Source organism: Xenopus laevis, chromosome 1L (genome assembly GCF_017654675.1).
Source record: "Xenopus laevis strain J_2021 chromosome 1L, Xenopus_laevis_v10.1, whole genome shotgun sequence".
In the NCBI taxonomy this organism is placed as follows: domain Eukaryota; kingdom Metazoa; phylum Chordata; class Amphibia; order Anura; family Pipidae; genus Xenopus; species Xenopus laevis.
The window spans coordinates 77282647-77300656 of record NC_054371.1 but is presented as its reverse complement, the minus strand read 5'-3'; the positions used below and the strand labels follow the sequence as shown (position 1 = coordinate 77300656).

Here is an 18010-nt window from a genome sequence, read left to right as displayed (position 1 = left end):
TTATTTATATTTTAAATATTTATAATAAATATGTATGTATTTACCGATGACGGAAATAATTTCTGAACCGTATAAATTGACCAAAATACAAATGATGACAACTTCCCGATAAAAAATAAAATGCTACTGGCGCAAAACATTTTTTGTAATAAAGATGTTTTCATATTTAATATTTTTTTAAACAAGACATCACAAACAGGATTGAGACATATCTATCCCACAGCAATCAACAAATTTTAGAATGATAACTAAATCTACATTTATAGCCAAAACAATGTCTTTTGTAGGCTACAACTAAACCGTCCGCTCTTGAAAAAATAACTAGATGAATTTGTGTTAGTTGTGAATAAAACTTTCCGGCTACCAATATTTTATGTGAATAACTGACAAGAGTTAATCTATTCAAAATGGAACCATTTCTTTTTCTGCCTTTCATTTCTGGAGGTAAAATGTTGTTACTTTTAACAAAATAGTTTTATAGATAAATGCAAGTGTTTGTAATACTAAAGTCCTTTATTTAACAACACAGAAATGTCACAAAAACAACTTTACCGGGCAACTTTAATGTGTATTTTTACAATTTTGTACATGCCCCATAGGTGATTTTTTTTTTCTCATAAATACACTGTTTTCCAAAACGGCTTTTTTTTCCATAACTGCACAAGCATACATACACTGTACACATATATCTGTTAGAAAATGTAATAGATAACAGCACAGTTCAGAAATAGTAGAATACTGTGAAGGGGGTGCATATTGGTGGGCTGCTTAATGTTCCTAACAAACTAACAGACCAACAAAAATTTAAAAAAAAAAAGATTCTTAGTTGCCTTGTTTTTATGAACGTGTAATCATTCTAGCATCCAGTAGGAGCTGTCTTTTTATTCACTAGGAACATAGTAGATCTCAGTGTGAGACTGCCAAATTTAATGACAAACAAAATCTGGAACATTTAGCTGCTACATGGAACCGACTGTTTGAAATCACTATGTATCTAACCATGATCAAAGGCCTACTACTGTTTTATGCTGCAGATATATTCAAACCTAAATAGTATGTTCATTTAATACATTTCTTCCCTCATTATCTGATTATAGACGTAACCAATGTAAATATTTTCCTCCTTCGGAATTAATTGTTAGAGTTACATGCCAAGGGGTTTGAAACACAAATAAGCATTGTTGTCTAGTACAAAACTTGAAATGAAAATTTACCCACAAATAGCGTACATATTAATTATCACGTTATTTTAATCTAGTGCACGTTGAAAGAAAATCTTTTATTTTCAGTACTGTCTGTCCTCTAATTGCAATATACATTATAGCTAAACATCTTCTTTTTTTTTTTTAATACTCGCATTTCAAAAGAAACCTGTAAAATAAGTTTCATTTTGAAAACATTGAAAATATGTATCAGAAAATCATTTATTAAAAAATAAATGTTTTGTGAGAGAAGAAAACAAACGACACTAAAACAAAGCTCTTTGATCACAAACTTCTAGAAATCTTAAAAAAAAAACTGAAAAAAGAAATATATATAGATTCTAAAGAACAATATCCAGAATTATTAACATGACTAACGAAAAAAAAAAAATTCTGTTTTCAGTTTCAATTCGACATGTAAAACAGCACATTTACAATATAAATCCATCGGTTCTTTAAAGGAATTTAAAAAAAAACACTCCCACACACACACACATCAAGACATGCAACATTAGGGTATTAGACAGTGAGTACATTGCTTGTAGTATCTTGGTAGATGTTGTACACCTAATGTAGCGTGAACTGACATTTATATTTTTAAAAGAGTAATTACTATTTAGTTTTTAATAAAAGGCAAAGCAAGGTAAAAAGCACGTGCAAATAAGGCTTCTTTTAAAACAAAAGTTATTTGAATAACTTGCTATTCATCAGCCAATTAAAAGCTGGCACAGCAGATTATTTAAAAATAACTTATTTAGCTTGGCAATAAATCGGACAATTGTTTTTGGTAGGCAGGGTGGGGGAGGGGGGTAGTAACTATTTTCATAGTACCTTGCAAAAGTTTATGGATTTCCACAATGCTTAAATAAATATAATTACAAACAGAGAATAAAAAGATAACACTCAATTGCAGGTCAGAGTTAGATTTCTACATTGGCTTATGCTTATGCTACTGAAGACCATTAAAATTAAACGTCAATTTTTAGATCCTTTATTGGTAAGCTGGACACAGATCTACAAATTAAACAACTGTAGAGGGATTTCTGAGATTTCAGTTTGTAATAAATTTACAAGAGAAAGGCAATTCCAGACAAAACGAAGGACACTGACTAAACAAGCACACACTAATGACAAGGGATGCACCAAATTCATTTTCAGTATTCAGCTGAATTCCAATCCTTTTTCAATTAGTCTCTGTTAGGTCAAATACTAAAGTACAGGTTGATTAATTTTCATATATAAGGTTTGGTCAAAAAAAAATGAATTCAATTAAAATCAATTGTAATTATGATTTTTTCAAGATCACAATCATATTTACAAACAACATATACTGGAAAGAAAAAGATAATTTGCAGAGAGTCTCAACAAAGATGGCAGTGTTCCATTATTTAAAAAAAAAAAAAAAAAAAAAAAGGTTTCCAGGTTTTTGTTGCTAAATTTATTCATTAAAATTTTCAAGCTGCTTTTGATTATAGAGCTTTAACATTCGAGTTTGAAACAAACAAGTTCAAAAAAATTAAGATTGCTGTTTTTTGCCAAAATTTTTGCTCAGGGTTTGGATTCGGTTTCAGTATGCTGCCAAATCTTAATAGAGAAATTCAACTAACTCAAAGACTAAAGGATCTAAACTTTCATTTGAAGCAGTAAAGGTAGTTGTTCGGCAGTAAGGTTATGAAATGCTCTGCTGGGGGATGTATTGTTGGTTATTGTGATCTAAAGATCGACAGTTGGTATAGGTAGTGGTATATACAGTATAGTTTATACTGTATAAGTGAGTGTATTGAAAGGACTGTCTAGTTATAGTTAAGTGTATATACTGTAGATGCCTTGGGGTTGAACTTGATGGTGTTGTTTTTTTCAATTCAAATGGACTATGGATCTCCTGTGACAAATTTGCAATTTAGCTGAATTCAAAATGTTATATATTTGGTGCATCTGTACTAATAACAAGTACATTCAACAGCAATAAAAGAAAGCTTAATTGTATAATATGCAATGCACATTAGGTAATTCTTTTCCTAAAGAGATACCCTTTTCAGTTGAGCATTCAAGCTTCAGGATAATCTGCATTTAGTCATACCAAGTAACTGTATACTAAGAGGAACCTACTAAGAAGTTACACAGTTATTCAGGGGCATATATTTAATGGTGTGAAAAATCTTTAGTTTCAAAACTGTGTTGCTGTACTTAAGCATGAATTAATACCATGAATTGTGTTAACCATTACAACCAATTTTATTATGCCAGGCCAATGCCTAAAAGGATATCGTTTTACACCGCTCTAGACCTGGCATAATACATTTCAGCCAAATGGACAAATCCAGGCTGTAAATACATAGTAGAGTAATTCTGAGTAAATGTTGGCTGAACTCAACAATTAATTTTTTTATTGTATTTTTATGCCATAATACCTGGCTATGCATTTGCATGAAATCATTACACAGCTTTGTGAATGCTGTACACATCATCCCATGGCATTAAAGTGCTGAAGTTCACTGTACTACAATGCTGTTTTTTACACACCTTTACAAATATGCCCCATAAATGTAGTAGGAGATTTCACAACTATCCTTGAAAGAAAATTTTGTAGCCTAAATTTATTCTCTTCCACTTTTGGGGAACAACTCAGATATCTGGAATTGCCCATCTGCTGTGTATATATATATATATGTATATATATATGTGTGTGTGTGTGTGTGTGCTTGTGTCTGTTTTACTTTGGTCATTCCAGTGAGAATGCATTTATATTTTACAGTGTTTACAGTTACTATAGAAAAACCTAATCAGAAGGCATGTACTCAGTTACATGGTCACAGTACACTTCTGTTTCCCTGAACAAATAATTCAAAAGATTGGTCCTACTGGACGAACTACAATACTGTATGCTGCCTGACACTGCCCTACAGTGAAATTGGGTCAGTTGTGATAAGTGCTTTATTACAAGGGATATCCTTTGAACAGAATGAAACAAGTGCCCACCAACTGCAATGGTGCATCCTTTTGCTTGAATTGCGCCTATGAAAATGTAAAAGGTGTTCTAGATAATAAGGTAGCTCGGCCATTTTTTTAACAGATGCGATGATATAAATTTGCTGTACTCGGTTTTCCTACGCTTGACAATTATTGATAGATGGGTCATCATCTTTTAACCTTGGGGAATTACAAATCGGATCTCTGGGGATGTTGTAATACAGTGCTGTTGCTGCTGCTGTGACTAACCAGCTGGCAAAATAACATTTAAAGCTAGAATTTATTGCTCCAGATTTAAGTTGCAGAACCACACTGCTGAGTACAAACTGTTAATCTTCATATAGATGCTCAGACATGATTGTCTCCTTGTGTCTAAATGCACAAAATACAAGCAGCTATCTGTACAGTTTACAGTACTGAAACACATATTTGGAAATGAAGTATAGATATGTTATTTTTGTTTTTTCAAAGTTACATCATTTTACAGCAGGGGTTTACCCAAATGATTTCCTATAAGTCATTTTAAAGTAGACAACAATTTCACTGTTAATTATAGCTAAATTACGTTAAAGTATGAACCTGTGTATTAAATGTGGGTGAACCAGCTGATCCCAAGGCTCAGGTGATTATTTTATTCCTTTTCATATGTTTGAAGAACCCTCTGTACATAAATGAAAATAGTCTTTCGGTAAATTCTTCGGTTGCGGACATTTGCAGTTCCCAAAACATGACCAGTTTTTGTCATTCACTTCAGAGTGCCTTAAAATAACATGTTTAACGGCTTAAAAGAACCATCGGAATGCTTCAGCGCTGGGGACCGGTGTTCTCTGTTGAAAAGAGGAAGAGAAAACGTTTTAACTACATTGTTCTTTGTAGGGTAGTAGCATAGAAGATCATCCAACTCCACATGTACTATGAATACCAAAATCCTATAAAAGTCAAATCTGCAAAATTACAACTGGATTTGGGTGTTTGCCACTGACACCATTATTCTATTTAGGCTGCTGTATTCATATTTATCATATTTATATTGCTCATGGACTTGTAGATAATGCACACACAACCACACACACACATAAGCCTATAAAGCTCATATATATCATGTAATTATTGTCCCCTTCTTGCTCCTAAAAAAGGCACTTAAAGGGGTAATGCACATCTATGTTCAGCATTAGAATGATAAATAGGGAATTTAGTGAATTTTTTTTTTTAAATATGACAGCCCCTTTAATCAGAGGAGTTAGTTTTAACAGCTCTGTATAAACACGTTCCTGTGTTTCATGTGTACAGAAAATATACAGAGATTATACAAGGATTTACCTGGGAAGGATAATGTGACTTCTCTTCCACCCACTGCAAATGTTTGTAGACGCTGAACTGACATCCACAATGGACTGTTCGGGCAGAGACACATACTCAGATTCGGGGGGATTAGTTGCCAAGCGACTAATCTCCCCGAACTGCCTAGAATGTAAATCTCCGGATTGCAATCGGTGTGCTTTGTTTTCCGAAATCGCCCAAAGTTGCCTCATAAGGAAACTTGGGCGACTTCGGAAAAGGAAGTGCTTCGAGTGCCATCCCGGTGGCGATTTCGATTTTAGCCGGCGTGAGGCAGTTCAGGGAGATTAGTCGCCCTGAAGAAGAGGTGATTTATTGCTGGGCGACTAAATCTCCCTGAATCTGCGCATGTGTCTCTGCCTTTAATCATAAAAGGATGAGCCCATTTTTTTCCTTTACATACTTAGTGAATGGCCTCATTGGCTTTTAGTTGCACCACTTTTTAGTGGCTACATAATTCTCATCACCACAAGATATCATGTAGTTCAAAATTAGTAAAAAAAAATTTTTCTCAAAAATCCATATTAAAACATTTTCTTACTGACCCCATGACGATCCACTTTACGCATTTCGTACCGTTTGGTAATTAATCATAGGTGAATCACCTATGTTTATTGTATATGCACAGTACTCATACTGTCTGATACTATGCATTATAGCTTGCTCATAAGCCTTCAAGCTTTTTAATAAGACATAAAACAGAAAGTGTCCGTATGATGAAGTGTTATATAGTATGGTAATCAGCTTGTTTCCCAGCATTGACACCCAACTGGGGTGATATTATGGAAGAAGTATTGTGTTGAAGCAAGTACTGTGTTGATAAAAACCCACTGCAAGGTTTAGAAAAAGGTTGGACAGGGTAGTGTGCCAGCAGCCAATTCCCAAGTTTATCTTCTCTGATTTCCTGGGGATGCTGCCTGCATACGCAATGTGGTTTCTAACATTAATGCATTTCTCTAGAGGCATGAATTTTCATAAATTGTTTCTCAGCAGCAGAACGAAGCCCAGTTTGATTGTTTCTTCCACTTAGAATTTCTCTTCCACTCTAGGACAATAGGTGATTTAGAAGCAGGAGATTGCAGACTGAAATTGCTTGTCATAGCAGTTAATAAATAGCAGGGGCCTTAACAATGAATATTATGTGGTCCCAAAATGTATGAGCTCTGACCATGTGGACACAGACCTGTCTCAAGGGACAGAAGATAGCTCACAGCAGTTGTATATTCGTGTTTACGGTCAAACTGAGCAAAATGAAGTAATGTGTTTTATTGCTTACTATTAGCATTGTGTAGTTAAAATGTGCCAATGATAAGATCGTAACAAGTTTCATGTAATATAAAGCTTTGAATTCATGATTTGTGGGTTTAGTCTGATATCATTTTAATCTGGTTTCTTGATTACTTTCTACATTTCTTAAAGTCCAGCTAACAACCAGTAGTATTTATAAATGGTGGAATTTTCTGCATGCTAATACTCTGGAATTTGAAGAATCTGCTTTTAGGTGTACCAATTTCTCACTAGATTTCTGCCAAGAAAGAAGACCCTTTAAAGAAACAAAAGGAAGTTCAGCTGCAAGTTATTAAGCCCTTTTCAACCTCGGTGGTCTTCATTGTATGTAGAAGGCGGAAGATAAATCAATTGGAAAACTGAAAAATCATAACAGATAATATATAAGCTAATTTATATCAGCTGAGGATGCAAGCTAGACCAAAAGGGCTTGATTAAAATAAAGCCAAATAAGGATCTGATTATTAAACGCTCCTGCATGTAGGCCCAAAGCAAACATCTTGATAAAGATCTCCATTCTCTTATTCACAAATGGTGGGCGTTACTAATCTTTTGAGCTCAGACCAGTAACCTTATCATAATTGGCCAAGTCAGCAGTTAATAAAGGCATATGCACGGGCAGCTTAACACTGTAGAAAAGTTGCCAAGCCATAGAAAGGTAATGATAATATTTCATAAACATATCCCACCATAAAATGCTACCAAATAGTTCTAAACCTGATATGATGGTTTGGTCAGTCTAACCTACATTTGCATTTCTTTGCATATAGGGCAGCAAGGTGGTGCATCAATTCCAACCAGGCCTCTGTCTGCAAGAAGTTTGTATATATATTTCATATATCTTATACAGTATGTTTTCACCTGCCCTGGAGAAACAAAGTGATACAGTGTGCCTCTAATTGCAAAGAAACCTCAACGCTGTAAGAAGGCTTTTGGAGTATGTTTGGAGCGTTTCAGAAGTGAATATTAATATTTAATCATTTAAACAGTAATCTTTGCCCCTTTTCAATGGTCTTATCCACATAGGATATTCAATTATAAAATATAAGGCACAAAAGTGGATGTATTTCCCTGGTTTAATTACAAACAAAGTCTATATGGACCACTGCTTATTTTAAAGTTATCTTTGCTCATTACTTATTTACATTTTAGAAATAATAATCAACCCCTTTCTCTAATGCTGCATTTTGCCCACACATTTGTATTGTGGCATTTATCTTATAACAGTCACTGCAATTTATAGTAAAGGTGGCCATACACAATAAGATCTGCTCGTTTGGTGACTTTGCCAAACGAGTGGATCTTTCCCCATTATGCTCACCAACGGCAGGGCAATATCAGGTCAATTCCAATGTTCGGATCTGGGGTCGGACTACAATAAAGACAATGAACGCTGACGGGTCGCATGACTACATCAACTAGCCACAATGTGGCTCTCGATTGCAGGAAAAATCAAACCTGCCCGATCGATAGCAGGCCAATTTTTGGCCTAATGTCTATCAGGGAGACCTGTTGGAAGCCCCCACACACGGGCAGATAAGCTGCCGAATCAGTCTATAGGACCAATATCGGCAGCCTTAATCTGCCCGTGTATGGCACCTAATAATGAAACAATATATGAGTAAAATATTAGACAATAATGGTCAAGGTTGCCTTTATGTTGAGGATGGTGTAAAATATTTTATAGTCCTGATGCACATTTATATGACACATTTTTGTGAGGGCAATGCTATAAAGAAAAAAAAAAAGCAAGGAAGTATGACAGTATTTTAAGAGAAATCCCAATGCTTTTATCTGGCAAGGCAGAAAAAGCATCTGTACTTACAGAAGGGTCCCCATGCACACTAGAAACAACAGTACTATTAAAGAGTTTTACATTAACATAAAAAAACATGTTATAATTAAGAAAATGCAATAGAGATCTGCATGATACATTTGGCGACCCTACCTATTAAACTTCAGCTAATACTTATATACCCTAGCACTTTGGAATATTTCTTCTAAGGTTAAAACATGTACAATAAATTATTCATATAGACTCCAGGCAAGCTAGATCATTCATAGAAAAAATGAATGGCATGCATTAAACGTGCATTAGGTTGTCCAGTATGTGTGCAGAGCATCTGCAAGAAAGAACTCTCAAGTGCAATCTCCATTTATTATCAAATATGTATCAGAGACCAACAGGGGTAATGGCAAGTAACAGATCTAGCATAGCTAGGGTTTTTAATACCTTTTCTGGAGAAAAAAATATCAGCCTTCCTATAATTTTATCTTTCTGACAGATTCATAACATTAGAATCAAGCCTCATTTGCAGCTTCTTTTTGAATGAGATTATCAGCCATATTTTTGTCATGTTTGTTTCAGGCTTGAAGTTTCAACTTATATTTGATTGCTACGGCTTAATTAACCTTGCAATCAGGAAGCAGTTTGCAACTTGGGGGTAGATTTACTAAAGAGCGAAGTGGCTAACGTTAGCGACTTTTCGCCAGAGTTGCCACCCGCAGGCACATCGCCAATTTACTAACAGGTGCCAATTTGCTAGTGAAACAGACCTTCGCTAGCTGTCTTCCCTCCAAGTGAGTTTTCTGTGCTTGCTGGGTTCAGTGACCCAGACAAAAATTTAGCATTTTTAGTTGCAGGCTGAAAATGAATGCTATTTATTAAAACAAAATGCAAAATGAATAGAATGAAGAGCTGTTTAGAATAGGTCCATATGTAACATACTAAAAGTTGATATTAACTTTTGGACACCTGCCCACAGCATACTTTTGTTGTTATACTATAGGTAGGCTGGTAGGCTTAGTTCATACAATATGAACTGTATATCACCCTCAAGTCCCAATGCGCACACGTAGTGTGGTAGGAAGTGATGTAACATGCATGCGCATTATGTCACTTTCTACCACGTATGCGCCTCATGACCCTCCAGGTACCCCCCCCCCCATTTCCACCGCTGGATTTACTAGGCAAGTATCCAGTGGCAGGAGGGAGAATTTCTTTTTGAGGGGGCGGAGTTTTACCATATAGGCACACATCCCTTTAAATCTGCCACCCTATACAAGGGCCCTATATGGTATATATGGTAAATACGGCCATCAATTTTTTAAAATTAAGCTAGATTTACTAAAAACTGTTTGTTTTTCAAAAAAAAAACAAATACAATTTGCTTTCATTACTCTCCAAAAGTCAAATTCTAGTTGGAACTGAATTATGTAAATACGGCCCTGACAACATCAAGATTACACATAATGCTAGCAATGTTCCCTCTAATTCCTTCTGGGCACAAAAAAAAATCTTTTCTGTTCACATTTTAAACTTGTGAGCACATTTTATACTTGTGTGCAAATTTTTAAAAACTGTGTGCACAGGTCAGAATAAATGAAAAATTTAGTGTTTTCACATAATTTGATGTGTGCGCTGGCCTCGAGCTGCATTAAAAAAAAAAACATCAAATACAATTTGCTTTCATTGTTCCCCAAAAGTCAAATTCTAGTCAGAACTTTTGAGAACAGCCAGAGGAATTCAGGTTGGAGCATTAGATGCAATATATACCATGTAGTAAATGATTGCATTTAGCAAGTATACCTGTAGTTTTACTTTACCCTGAAGAAGAGAGCATTGGGAATGTGGGTTTATAATCATTACAACATTATAAAGTAAAACACCTTTTTTAAATTTAAAACTAAAAAAAGTATTCAAAATTAAAAATCAATTCAAGTGCAATCAGACACAACAGGTCTGAGGAAGTTTACCGAAATTCAGAATAGTACAAAAGGTTCAAATGTTGGTATAAAAAGGCCTCCGGGTGAGCTTTATCTTGTTGAATACTCTATTTGCACCCTTATAACCTCAGTATAATGAATACCATTCAGGGTGGGTGCACTGTTAATAAATAAGACATATGATTTATCCTGACAAGTTACTCTCTAACACCACAGCATTCTGTAAAATGGTAGAACATTAGTATTTCAAATATTGGATGCAATGTTAAGACTTGGTGTTTATTACCACTGGGGATTTCTGTCCCTGTGCAGTAAATCATTGAACACAATTAACATACAGTCAACCAGTGTGAGCAAATATCGGAATGGTTTGCTTTGGGTTATATCACTCATGCAAATTTGGCCAGGATTAGCAAACTTACATGTCACTTACATATCAAATACCTGCTTAGATTCATGACTTTTTACAGTACTTTAGTGCTCAGTAAATGACCTGCTAAGGTGTAATCTTACAGCTGAATGCTATTAAATGGGGGTAACTCTGGGTTTAAAGAAACCACTTCTGTGTTCTGTTGTACAATAAATGATTGAACAAAGCTGCCCAAGATTCCTGCACCCTGTTCAGACATAACTGCATGGTGTAATCAATGGTTTTCTCTGTCTCCTGATCTGGAAATGTTGGATATAAAGATACATATATATCCTCATGGGTCTACTAGGATAAAAATACATTTTAACTAGTCTTTAGTGGGGGCCCCAACCTTTTTAACCAGTGAGCCACATTAATTGTCAAGACAGATGGGAGATCAACACAAGCATGTAAAATATTCCTAGGTGGTGCAAAATAAGTGCTATGATTGGCCATTTGGTAGCCTTTATATAGAATGCAAGCCTATATGGGCCTCTGTTTGGGAGTATACCAGGTTTTCAAGCAAACCAAAAAAAGCTTTAAACCAAACCAGGAATTCCAAAATAAGCACCTGCTTTTAGGCCACTGGGAGCAACATCCAAGTGGTTGGTGAGCTACAGGGGTGTAACTACCTATACAGCAGACACCGTGATTGCTTGGTGGCCCAGCTAACAGGAAGGCCTGGACTGCGGTGTCTGCTGCATTGTAGTCCCCCATCCCTAGCTCCTCTCATACCTTTTAAATAGAGTGCTGAAACTGTGAGGCATAGCATGAGCGGGCAAGTAGGGAGGCCCAGGGATAATGGACTGTTTGAGCCCGGCCACCTTTACAGATTTTATTTGGTGGGGGGAGGCCAGACGAAGCCAAGTTACAGCACTGGTGAGCAACATGTTGCTCACAAGCCACTGGTTGGGGATCACTGTTTTAACGTATAGAGAGTCTGGTGGTGCTCTCGCAAGTGAGTAGAGTTAGCACACTACTATATGGTGGCAGTAAAGAACATAAATACAAATATTTAGACATTAAGAAGTTGTTATCTGTATTAACAAAGCACACACTTTTATGAGCTCTCATCTATCAACTCGTTATTTGTTTTGGCTTGGTAAAATGCTTATACTAACATTTGTATACTGTAATTAGCATAAAGATTGTACAGTGTGCATACAATTATGAAGTGCATATGGTCTAAGCCCTGTGATTTTGAAAAGTGGTCTCTGAATCATGGCCACTATATACTAGGGTTGACTCAATGCATGTAAGAAGTGGAAGTGCCTGTACTCATTCCATGTATTTGGCCAATATGGTTGAAAAAAGCCCGACCAAACATGAGTAACAGCTTAGCCTGTGCTTGGGCAGAGGCAAGGGGAGTCAGTCCCAGGAGAGTATCCAAGACACTCGTTGCTTCTGTCTAGGTGAGATACAGTAAGAGGAAAAATCAATGGTGGAGGCCATAGCTTTATCACAAGGGTTAAACAGTTTGATAACAGTTCCTATACATTTTTAGCACCCCTAGCACTCAACTTTTTGGGTGAGATATTTGTTAATGCGGCAATTAGCAATTTACACAAAAGGTTAATGAGTTACGTTTCCTGTAACTGTAAAATGATACTAGAATGAAGAAATGATCTATCCGTCTCTCTCCCTGCCGAACTGTATATTACTGACTACTGAGAGAAGGAAATACAACAGCTTTCAATATAGTACTCCTGTTCCTTTAAAAATATAAACCCAGTACTTTCTAGAGAAATGTTCTCTATGACATTTTCTCAGAATTAGCACACGGGCCTTTATCTCTCTGGAGTAAATACTGGCCTAATATGACATTATTTTTCTCCTTCCATAACGTGATAAAGCAGATAGCTGAAAATTGCATTTTATTGATTTTACTTCTTTTCAATAAAAGAAGAACCTTTGAATGAGGAACACCGAGGGAGAGGTTATACTATGCTGCTGACCAAAATTCCCTGTGTCCTATCAGAATGGAAGAGATTATCCTTGTGAAATATCTAAGACTGTGGGGGCAGCGCGTGAGCTCCTATGTGTTGGCCATCTCCGTTTAAGCAGGAGAAATTCAAGAGACCCAGCTGCGGAATCAAGCAATTGATGAGATTACGGTAAATTTCTAGATCTCAGTTATGCTTGCAGGGAATCATTATCCTGAGTGACAGGGAAGACAGATTTCCCGGGAAATGAAGACGAGGGGGAAGGGCGTTATGAGATCCGAGCCGATTGGAATTCTCTGAAGCATCCTTCACGGCTCAGATGTAAACACTGGCAAAAGCAGCTTTGCTCCCTAAGGAGATAACACATGAAACCTGCAGCTATGACTCTCACTGAGAGGTAATGCCATGAAGCAGGGTCAATGAATACATTATGCACGGAGAACCTGAGAAGAATTGACCTTAACAAACTTGACAGACCTAACCAGATAAAATATTAAAAACCAAGCCTGCTTTCTACCAGATCCTTGCTCTCTCTCTCTCTCTCTCTCTCTCTCTCTCTCTCTCTCTCGCTCATCATAGAGTCTAAAAAAAGAGAGGGAAAAAAAACTAACATTTTTTAGAGATCTATTATACCCCAATGCTGCAAAGAGCCCAAATCTGAAAATCCGCCATCTCAGGCCTGCACAGGTCCTGTATAAGTCAATGGCAGAGGCATCTATCTCAATTTGAAATATTCATGGTCTGCACTGCATTCTAGGAAAAGGCAAAAAAATTGGAGCGATTCAGTTTTTCGCCCGATTTATTGAGTTTTTCCGCGATCCGATTAAATTGAGTTTGTTATTAATAGATAAGCTAAGATCAAGCACGGAAGTTGGTCATGGTTTTTTTTTAAATAAAATATTAGATAAATTTGAATTTTAGTAAATAAGTCCCATAAAATTGGAAGGGAGAGTTTTGACAATTCGGACATTCAGAAATGATTGTGCCATTCCTTGCTTGTGCTGCTCCTATTGATGCAACGAGGTGCACACCAAGTTACATTGATGTTGCCATTGCAGCAGGTGCTGTACAACTGCATCAAGAGCATCGCCTGTTTGCAACTGGAATTTTGGGAAAAACGTGCCAATTGTTCTTGAAATTGCGCTTTGCTCACAAACAAAATAGGACAAACTGCAAAATGCAGATGAATATCACAAATGACTGCATAAGCAGCTTTTGTGCACGTGCCAGATATTTTCATTATATATTGTCATAAAGTTATAGGTCCCTTCAGAATTTTCTCTCTTGGAAAACTGAATTCCTTAAAATGGAACAATCACGAATATAAATATCTCTAATAATAATCTACAGCTTACTAACACAAAGGAACTTTGTAAATATGTTTAATTAAAAATATGTCCCGGGTTTTCAGCATTCACCTTAGTGTGATCTATTGCTTTCTCAGCAGTGGGTCTTCTTCTGCTAGACTGCACGCAGGACAAAGTAAGTTATGGTTTAAAAGAGATATTTATTTTCATGATAGTTCAGCGACATCCCCATTTCAGTTACTAATCCTCCAGGGCAGGATGCTGTTTATGGAAAACTCTTTATTCCCTCTGAACCTTCATTCTGAGAGTCCCTGCCATAAACAAGATGAAAGTATCCCTTTAATAAGGCAGCGAAGAGAATGTATCAGTGTAAAAAAACCCCACTATATCAACCCGTGAGCAGTTCTCAGCCATAAAAAAGGTGCAGTCAGTGCTACTCAGATACGTGTGCAAGCACTCCAATGTACAATACATCAATTGACCCAAGTGCTATCTCAAGCCAACATTATAACAATTCTCATAGATTAGATGCACACCTAAGAGTATTTTCCTGATTAAAAATGTAACTTTTGTGATTCATATTAAGCATATTAGGTACTGCTTGATACACAACTCGCATGTAGTCTTCAGGAGTCACCTTATTTGTTTATCTAGTTTTCACCAAGCTTAATGCTAAACCTTGCCACTTATAAACATGGAAAACATCCAAAATCCTCAGGCACAGTCAGGGGATGATCAGGGGTGTAATGGGTGTGGCCAAGATACTGTACATCCGGAACTGCTGGGTGGCTAAGTACTAAAAAAGTGTATTTTATTTATGAAGCCTGAATTCTGTAAATTAAACGATTTCTACATAACCACACTTGATTAGCTTCATGCATCCTTAAAGGGATCCTGTCACCGGAAAACATGTTTTTTTCAAAACGCATCAGTTAATAGTGCTCTCCAGCAGAATTCTGCACTGAAATCCATTTCTTAAAAGAGCAAACTGATTTTTTTTTATATTCAATTTTGAAATCTGACATGGGGCTAGACATTTTGTCAATTTCCCAGCTGCCCCAGTCATGTGACTTGTGCCTGTTCTTAGATCTAACAGGCAGCTGTTATCTTGTGTTAGGGAGCTGCTATCTGGTTACCTTCCCATTGTTCTTTTGTTTGGCTGCTGGGGGGAACAAGGGAGGGGGGTGATATCACTCTAACTTGCAGTACAGCAGTAAAGAGTGATTGAAGTTTATCAGAGCACAAGTCACATGACTTGGGGCAGCTGGGAAATTTACAATATGTCTAGCCCCATGTCAGATTTCAAAATTGAATATAAAAAAATCTGTTTGCTCTTTTGAGAAATGGATTTAAGTTCAGAATTCTGCTGGAGCAGCACTATTAACTGATTCTTTTTGAAAAATGTTTTTTTTCCCATGACAGTATCCCTTTAACATATTCAAACCCGCGTACAATAAAACACAGTCCATAATGCTTTGTATTAAACTATGCAAAGTATATTTTGCATATATATGTGTGTGTGTGTGTGTGTGTGAAATGCTAAGATGTGTAAATTGCTTCTTTGCAGCATCATTACTTTAAAGCTGCTGTGAATCTAATTGAAAAGAGTGAAAGCAATGTTAGGACCAACACTGGCATAAAAAAAAAAAATCAGATACAATGTATGCCATGGAAATAGTTAATGCCAACTTGGTTTTTGCATTCAGCATTCACAAAGAGAATATAACCAGCTAGGGTACAAATGGAGAGGTAGGAAGATACCTAAGAATTATAATAGCAAAATAAATGTTTCTGCATGGAAATGTACATTAATGTGTATGGCTTCCAGTCAAGCCTCGTTGGTTTAGCAATTAATCATAGACACAAGAATAGGTTTCATTTTCATTTTGTTATTGTGAAGGTACAACAGTTACATCTAACACTAGTATTAATGACAGATACTATAGGTCAGGGATTTAAGGGCACAATGGCATTACTATAGGACGGCAAGGAAGATGTACACACAATGAAGCAGTCAGTCACAGTCAGTCCCTCTGAACCTTCATTCTGAGAGTCCCTGCCATAAACAAGATGAAAGTATCCCTTTAATAAGGCAGCGAAGAGAATGTATCAGTGTAAAAAAACCCCACTATATCAACCCGTGAGCAGTTCTCAGCCATAAAAAAGGTGCAGTCAGTGCTACTCAGATACGTGTGCAAGCACTCCAATGTACAATACATCAATTGACCCAAGTGCTATCTCAAGCCAACATTATAACAATTCTCATAGATTAGATGCACACCTAAGAGTATTTTCCTGATTAAAAATGTAACTTTTGTGATTCATATTAAGCATATTAGGTACTGCTTGATACACAACTCGCATGTAGTCTTCAGGAGTCACCTTATTTGTTTATCTAGTTTTCACCAAGCTTAATGCTAAACCTTGCCACTTATAAACATGGAAAACATCCAAAATCCTCAGGCACAGTCAGGGGATGATCAGGGGTGTAATGGGTGTGGCCAAGATACTGTACATCCGGAACTGCTGGGTGGCTAAGTACTAAAAAAGTGTATTTTATTTATGAAGCCTGAATTCTGTAAATTAAACGATTTCTACATAACCACACTTGATTAGCTTCATGCATCCTTAAAGGGATCCTGTCACCGGAAAACATGTTTTTTTCAAAACGCATCAGTTAATAGTGCTCTCCAGCAGAATTCTGCACTGAAATCCATTTCTTAAAAGAGCAAACTGATTTTTTTTTATATTCAATTTTGAAATCTGACATGGGGCTAGACATTTTGTCAATTTCCCAGCTGCCCCAGTCATGTGACTTGTGCCTGTTCTTAGATCTAACAGGCAGCTGTTATCTTGTGTTAGGGAGCTGCTATCTGGTTACCTTCCCATTGTTCTTTTGTTTGGCTGCTGGGGGGAACAAGGGAGGGGGGTGATATCACTCTAACTTGCAGTACAGCAGTAAAGAGTGATTGAAGTTTATCAGAGCACAAGTCACATGACTTGGGGCAGCTGGGAAATTTACAATATGTCTAGCCCCATGTCAGATTTCAAAATTGAATATAAAAAAATCTGTTTGCTCTTTTGAGAAATGGATTTAAGTTCAGAATTCTGCTGGAGCAGCACTATTAACTGATTCTTTTTGAAAAATGTTTTTTTTCCCATGACAGTATCCCTTTAACATATTCAAACCCGCGTACAATAAAACACAGTCCATAATGCTTTGTATTAAACTATGCAAAGTATATTTTGCATATATATGTGTGTGTGTGTGTGTGTGTGAAATGCTAAGATGTGTAAATTGCTTCTTTGCAGCATCATTACTTTAAAGCTGCTGTGAATCTAATTGAAAAGAGTGAAAGCAATGTTAGGACCAACACTGGCATAAAAAAAAAAAATCAGATACAATGTATGCCATGGAAATAGTTAATGCCAACTTGGTTTTTGCATTCAGCATTCACAAAGAGAATATAACCAGCTAGGGTACAAATGGAGAGGTAGGAAGATACCTAAGAATTATAATAGCAAAATAAATGTTTCTGCATGGAAATGTACATTAATGTGTATGGCTTCCAGTCAAGCCTCGTTGGTTTAGCAATTAATCATAGACACAAGAATAGGTTTCATTTTCATTTTGTTATTGTGAAGGTACAACAGTTACATCTAACACTAGTATTAATGACAGATACTATAGGTCAGGGATTTAAGGGCACAATGGCATTACTATAGGACGGCAAGGAAGATGTACACACAATGAAGCAGTCAGTCACAGTCTTGGATCCCTGCTGACTGTCAGGAACTACCATTATGGTCCTTGGAAATATAATTGCT

At 36.4% G+C, this 18010-nt stretch overlaps 1 protein-coding gene across 1 annotated transcript in view; it reads right to left on the bottom strand.

Annotated features, from left to right (window-relative positions):
* Positions 1-2177: 2177 nt before the first annotated feature.
* The window catches only part of cxxc4.L (CXXC finger protein 4 L homeolog), a 67090-nt gene continuing 51257 nt past the window's right edge, over positions 2178-18010 (bottom strand). Inside the window, exon 2 of the mRNA XM_041590617.1 lies at positions 2178-4999. Within this exon, the coding sequence (XP_041446551.1) occupies positions 4955-4999 (45 nt within the window). The 3' untranslated portion in view covers positions 2178-4954. The remainder of the gene's footprint in view (positions 5000-18010) is intronic.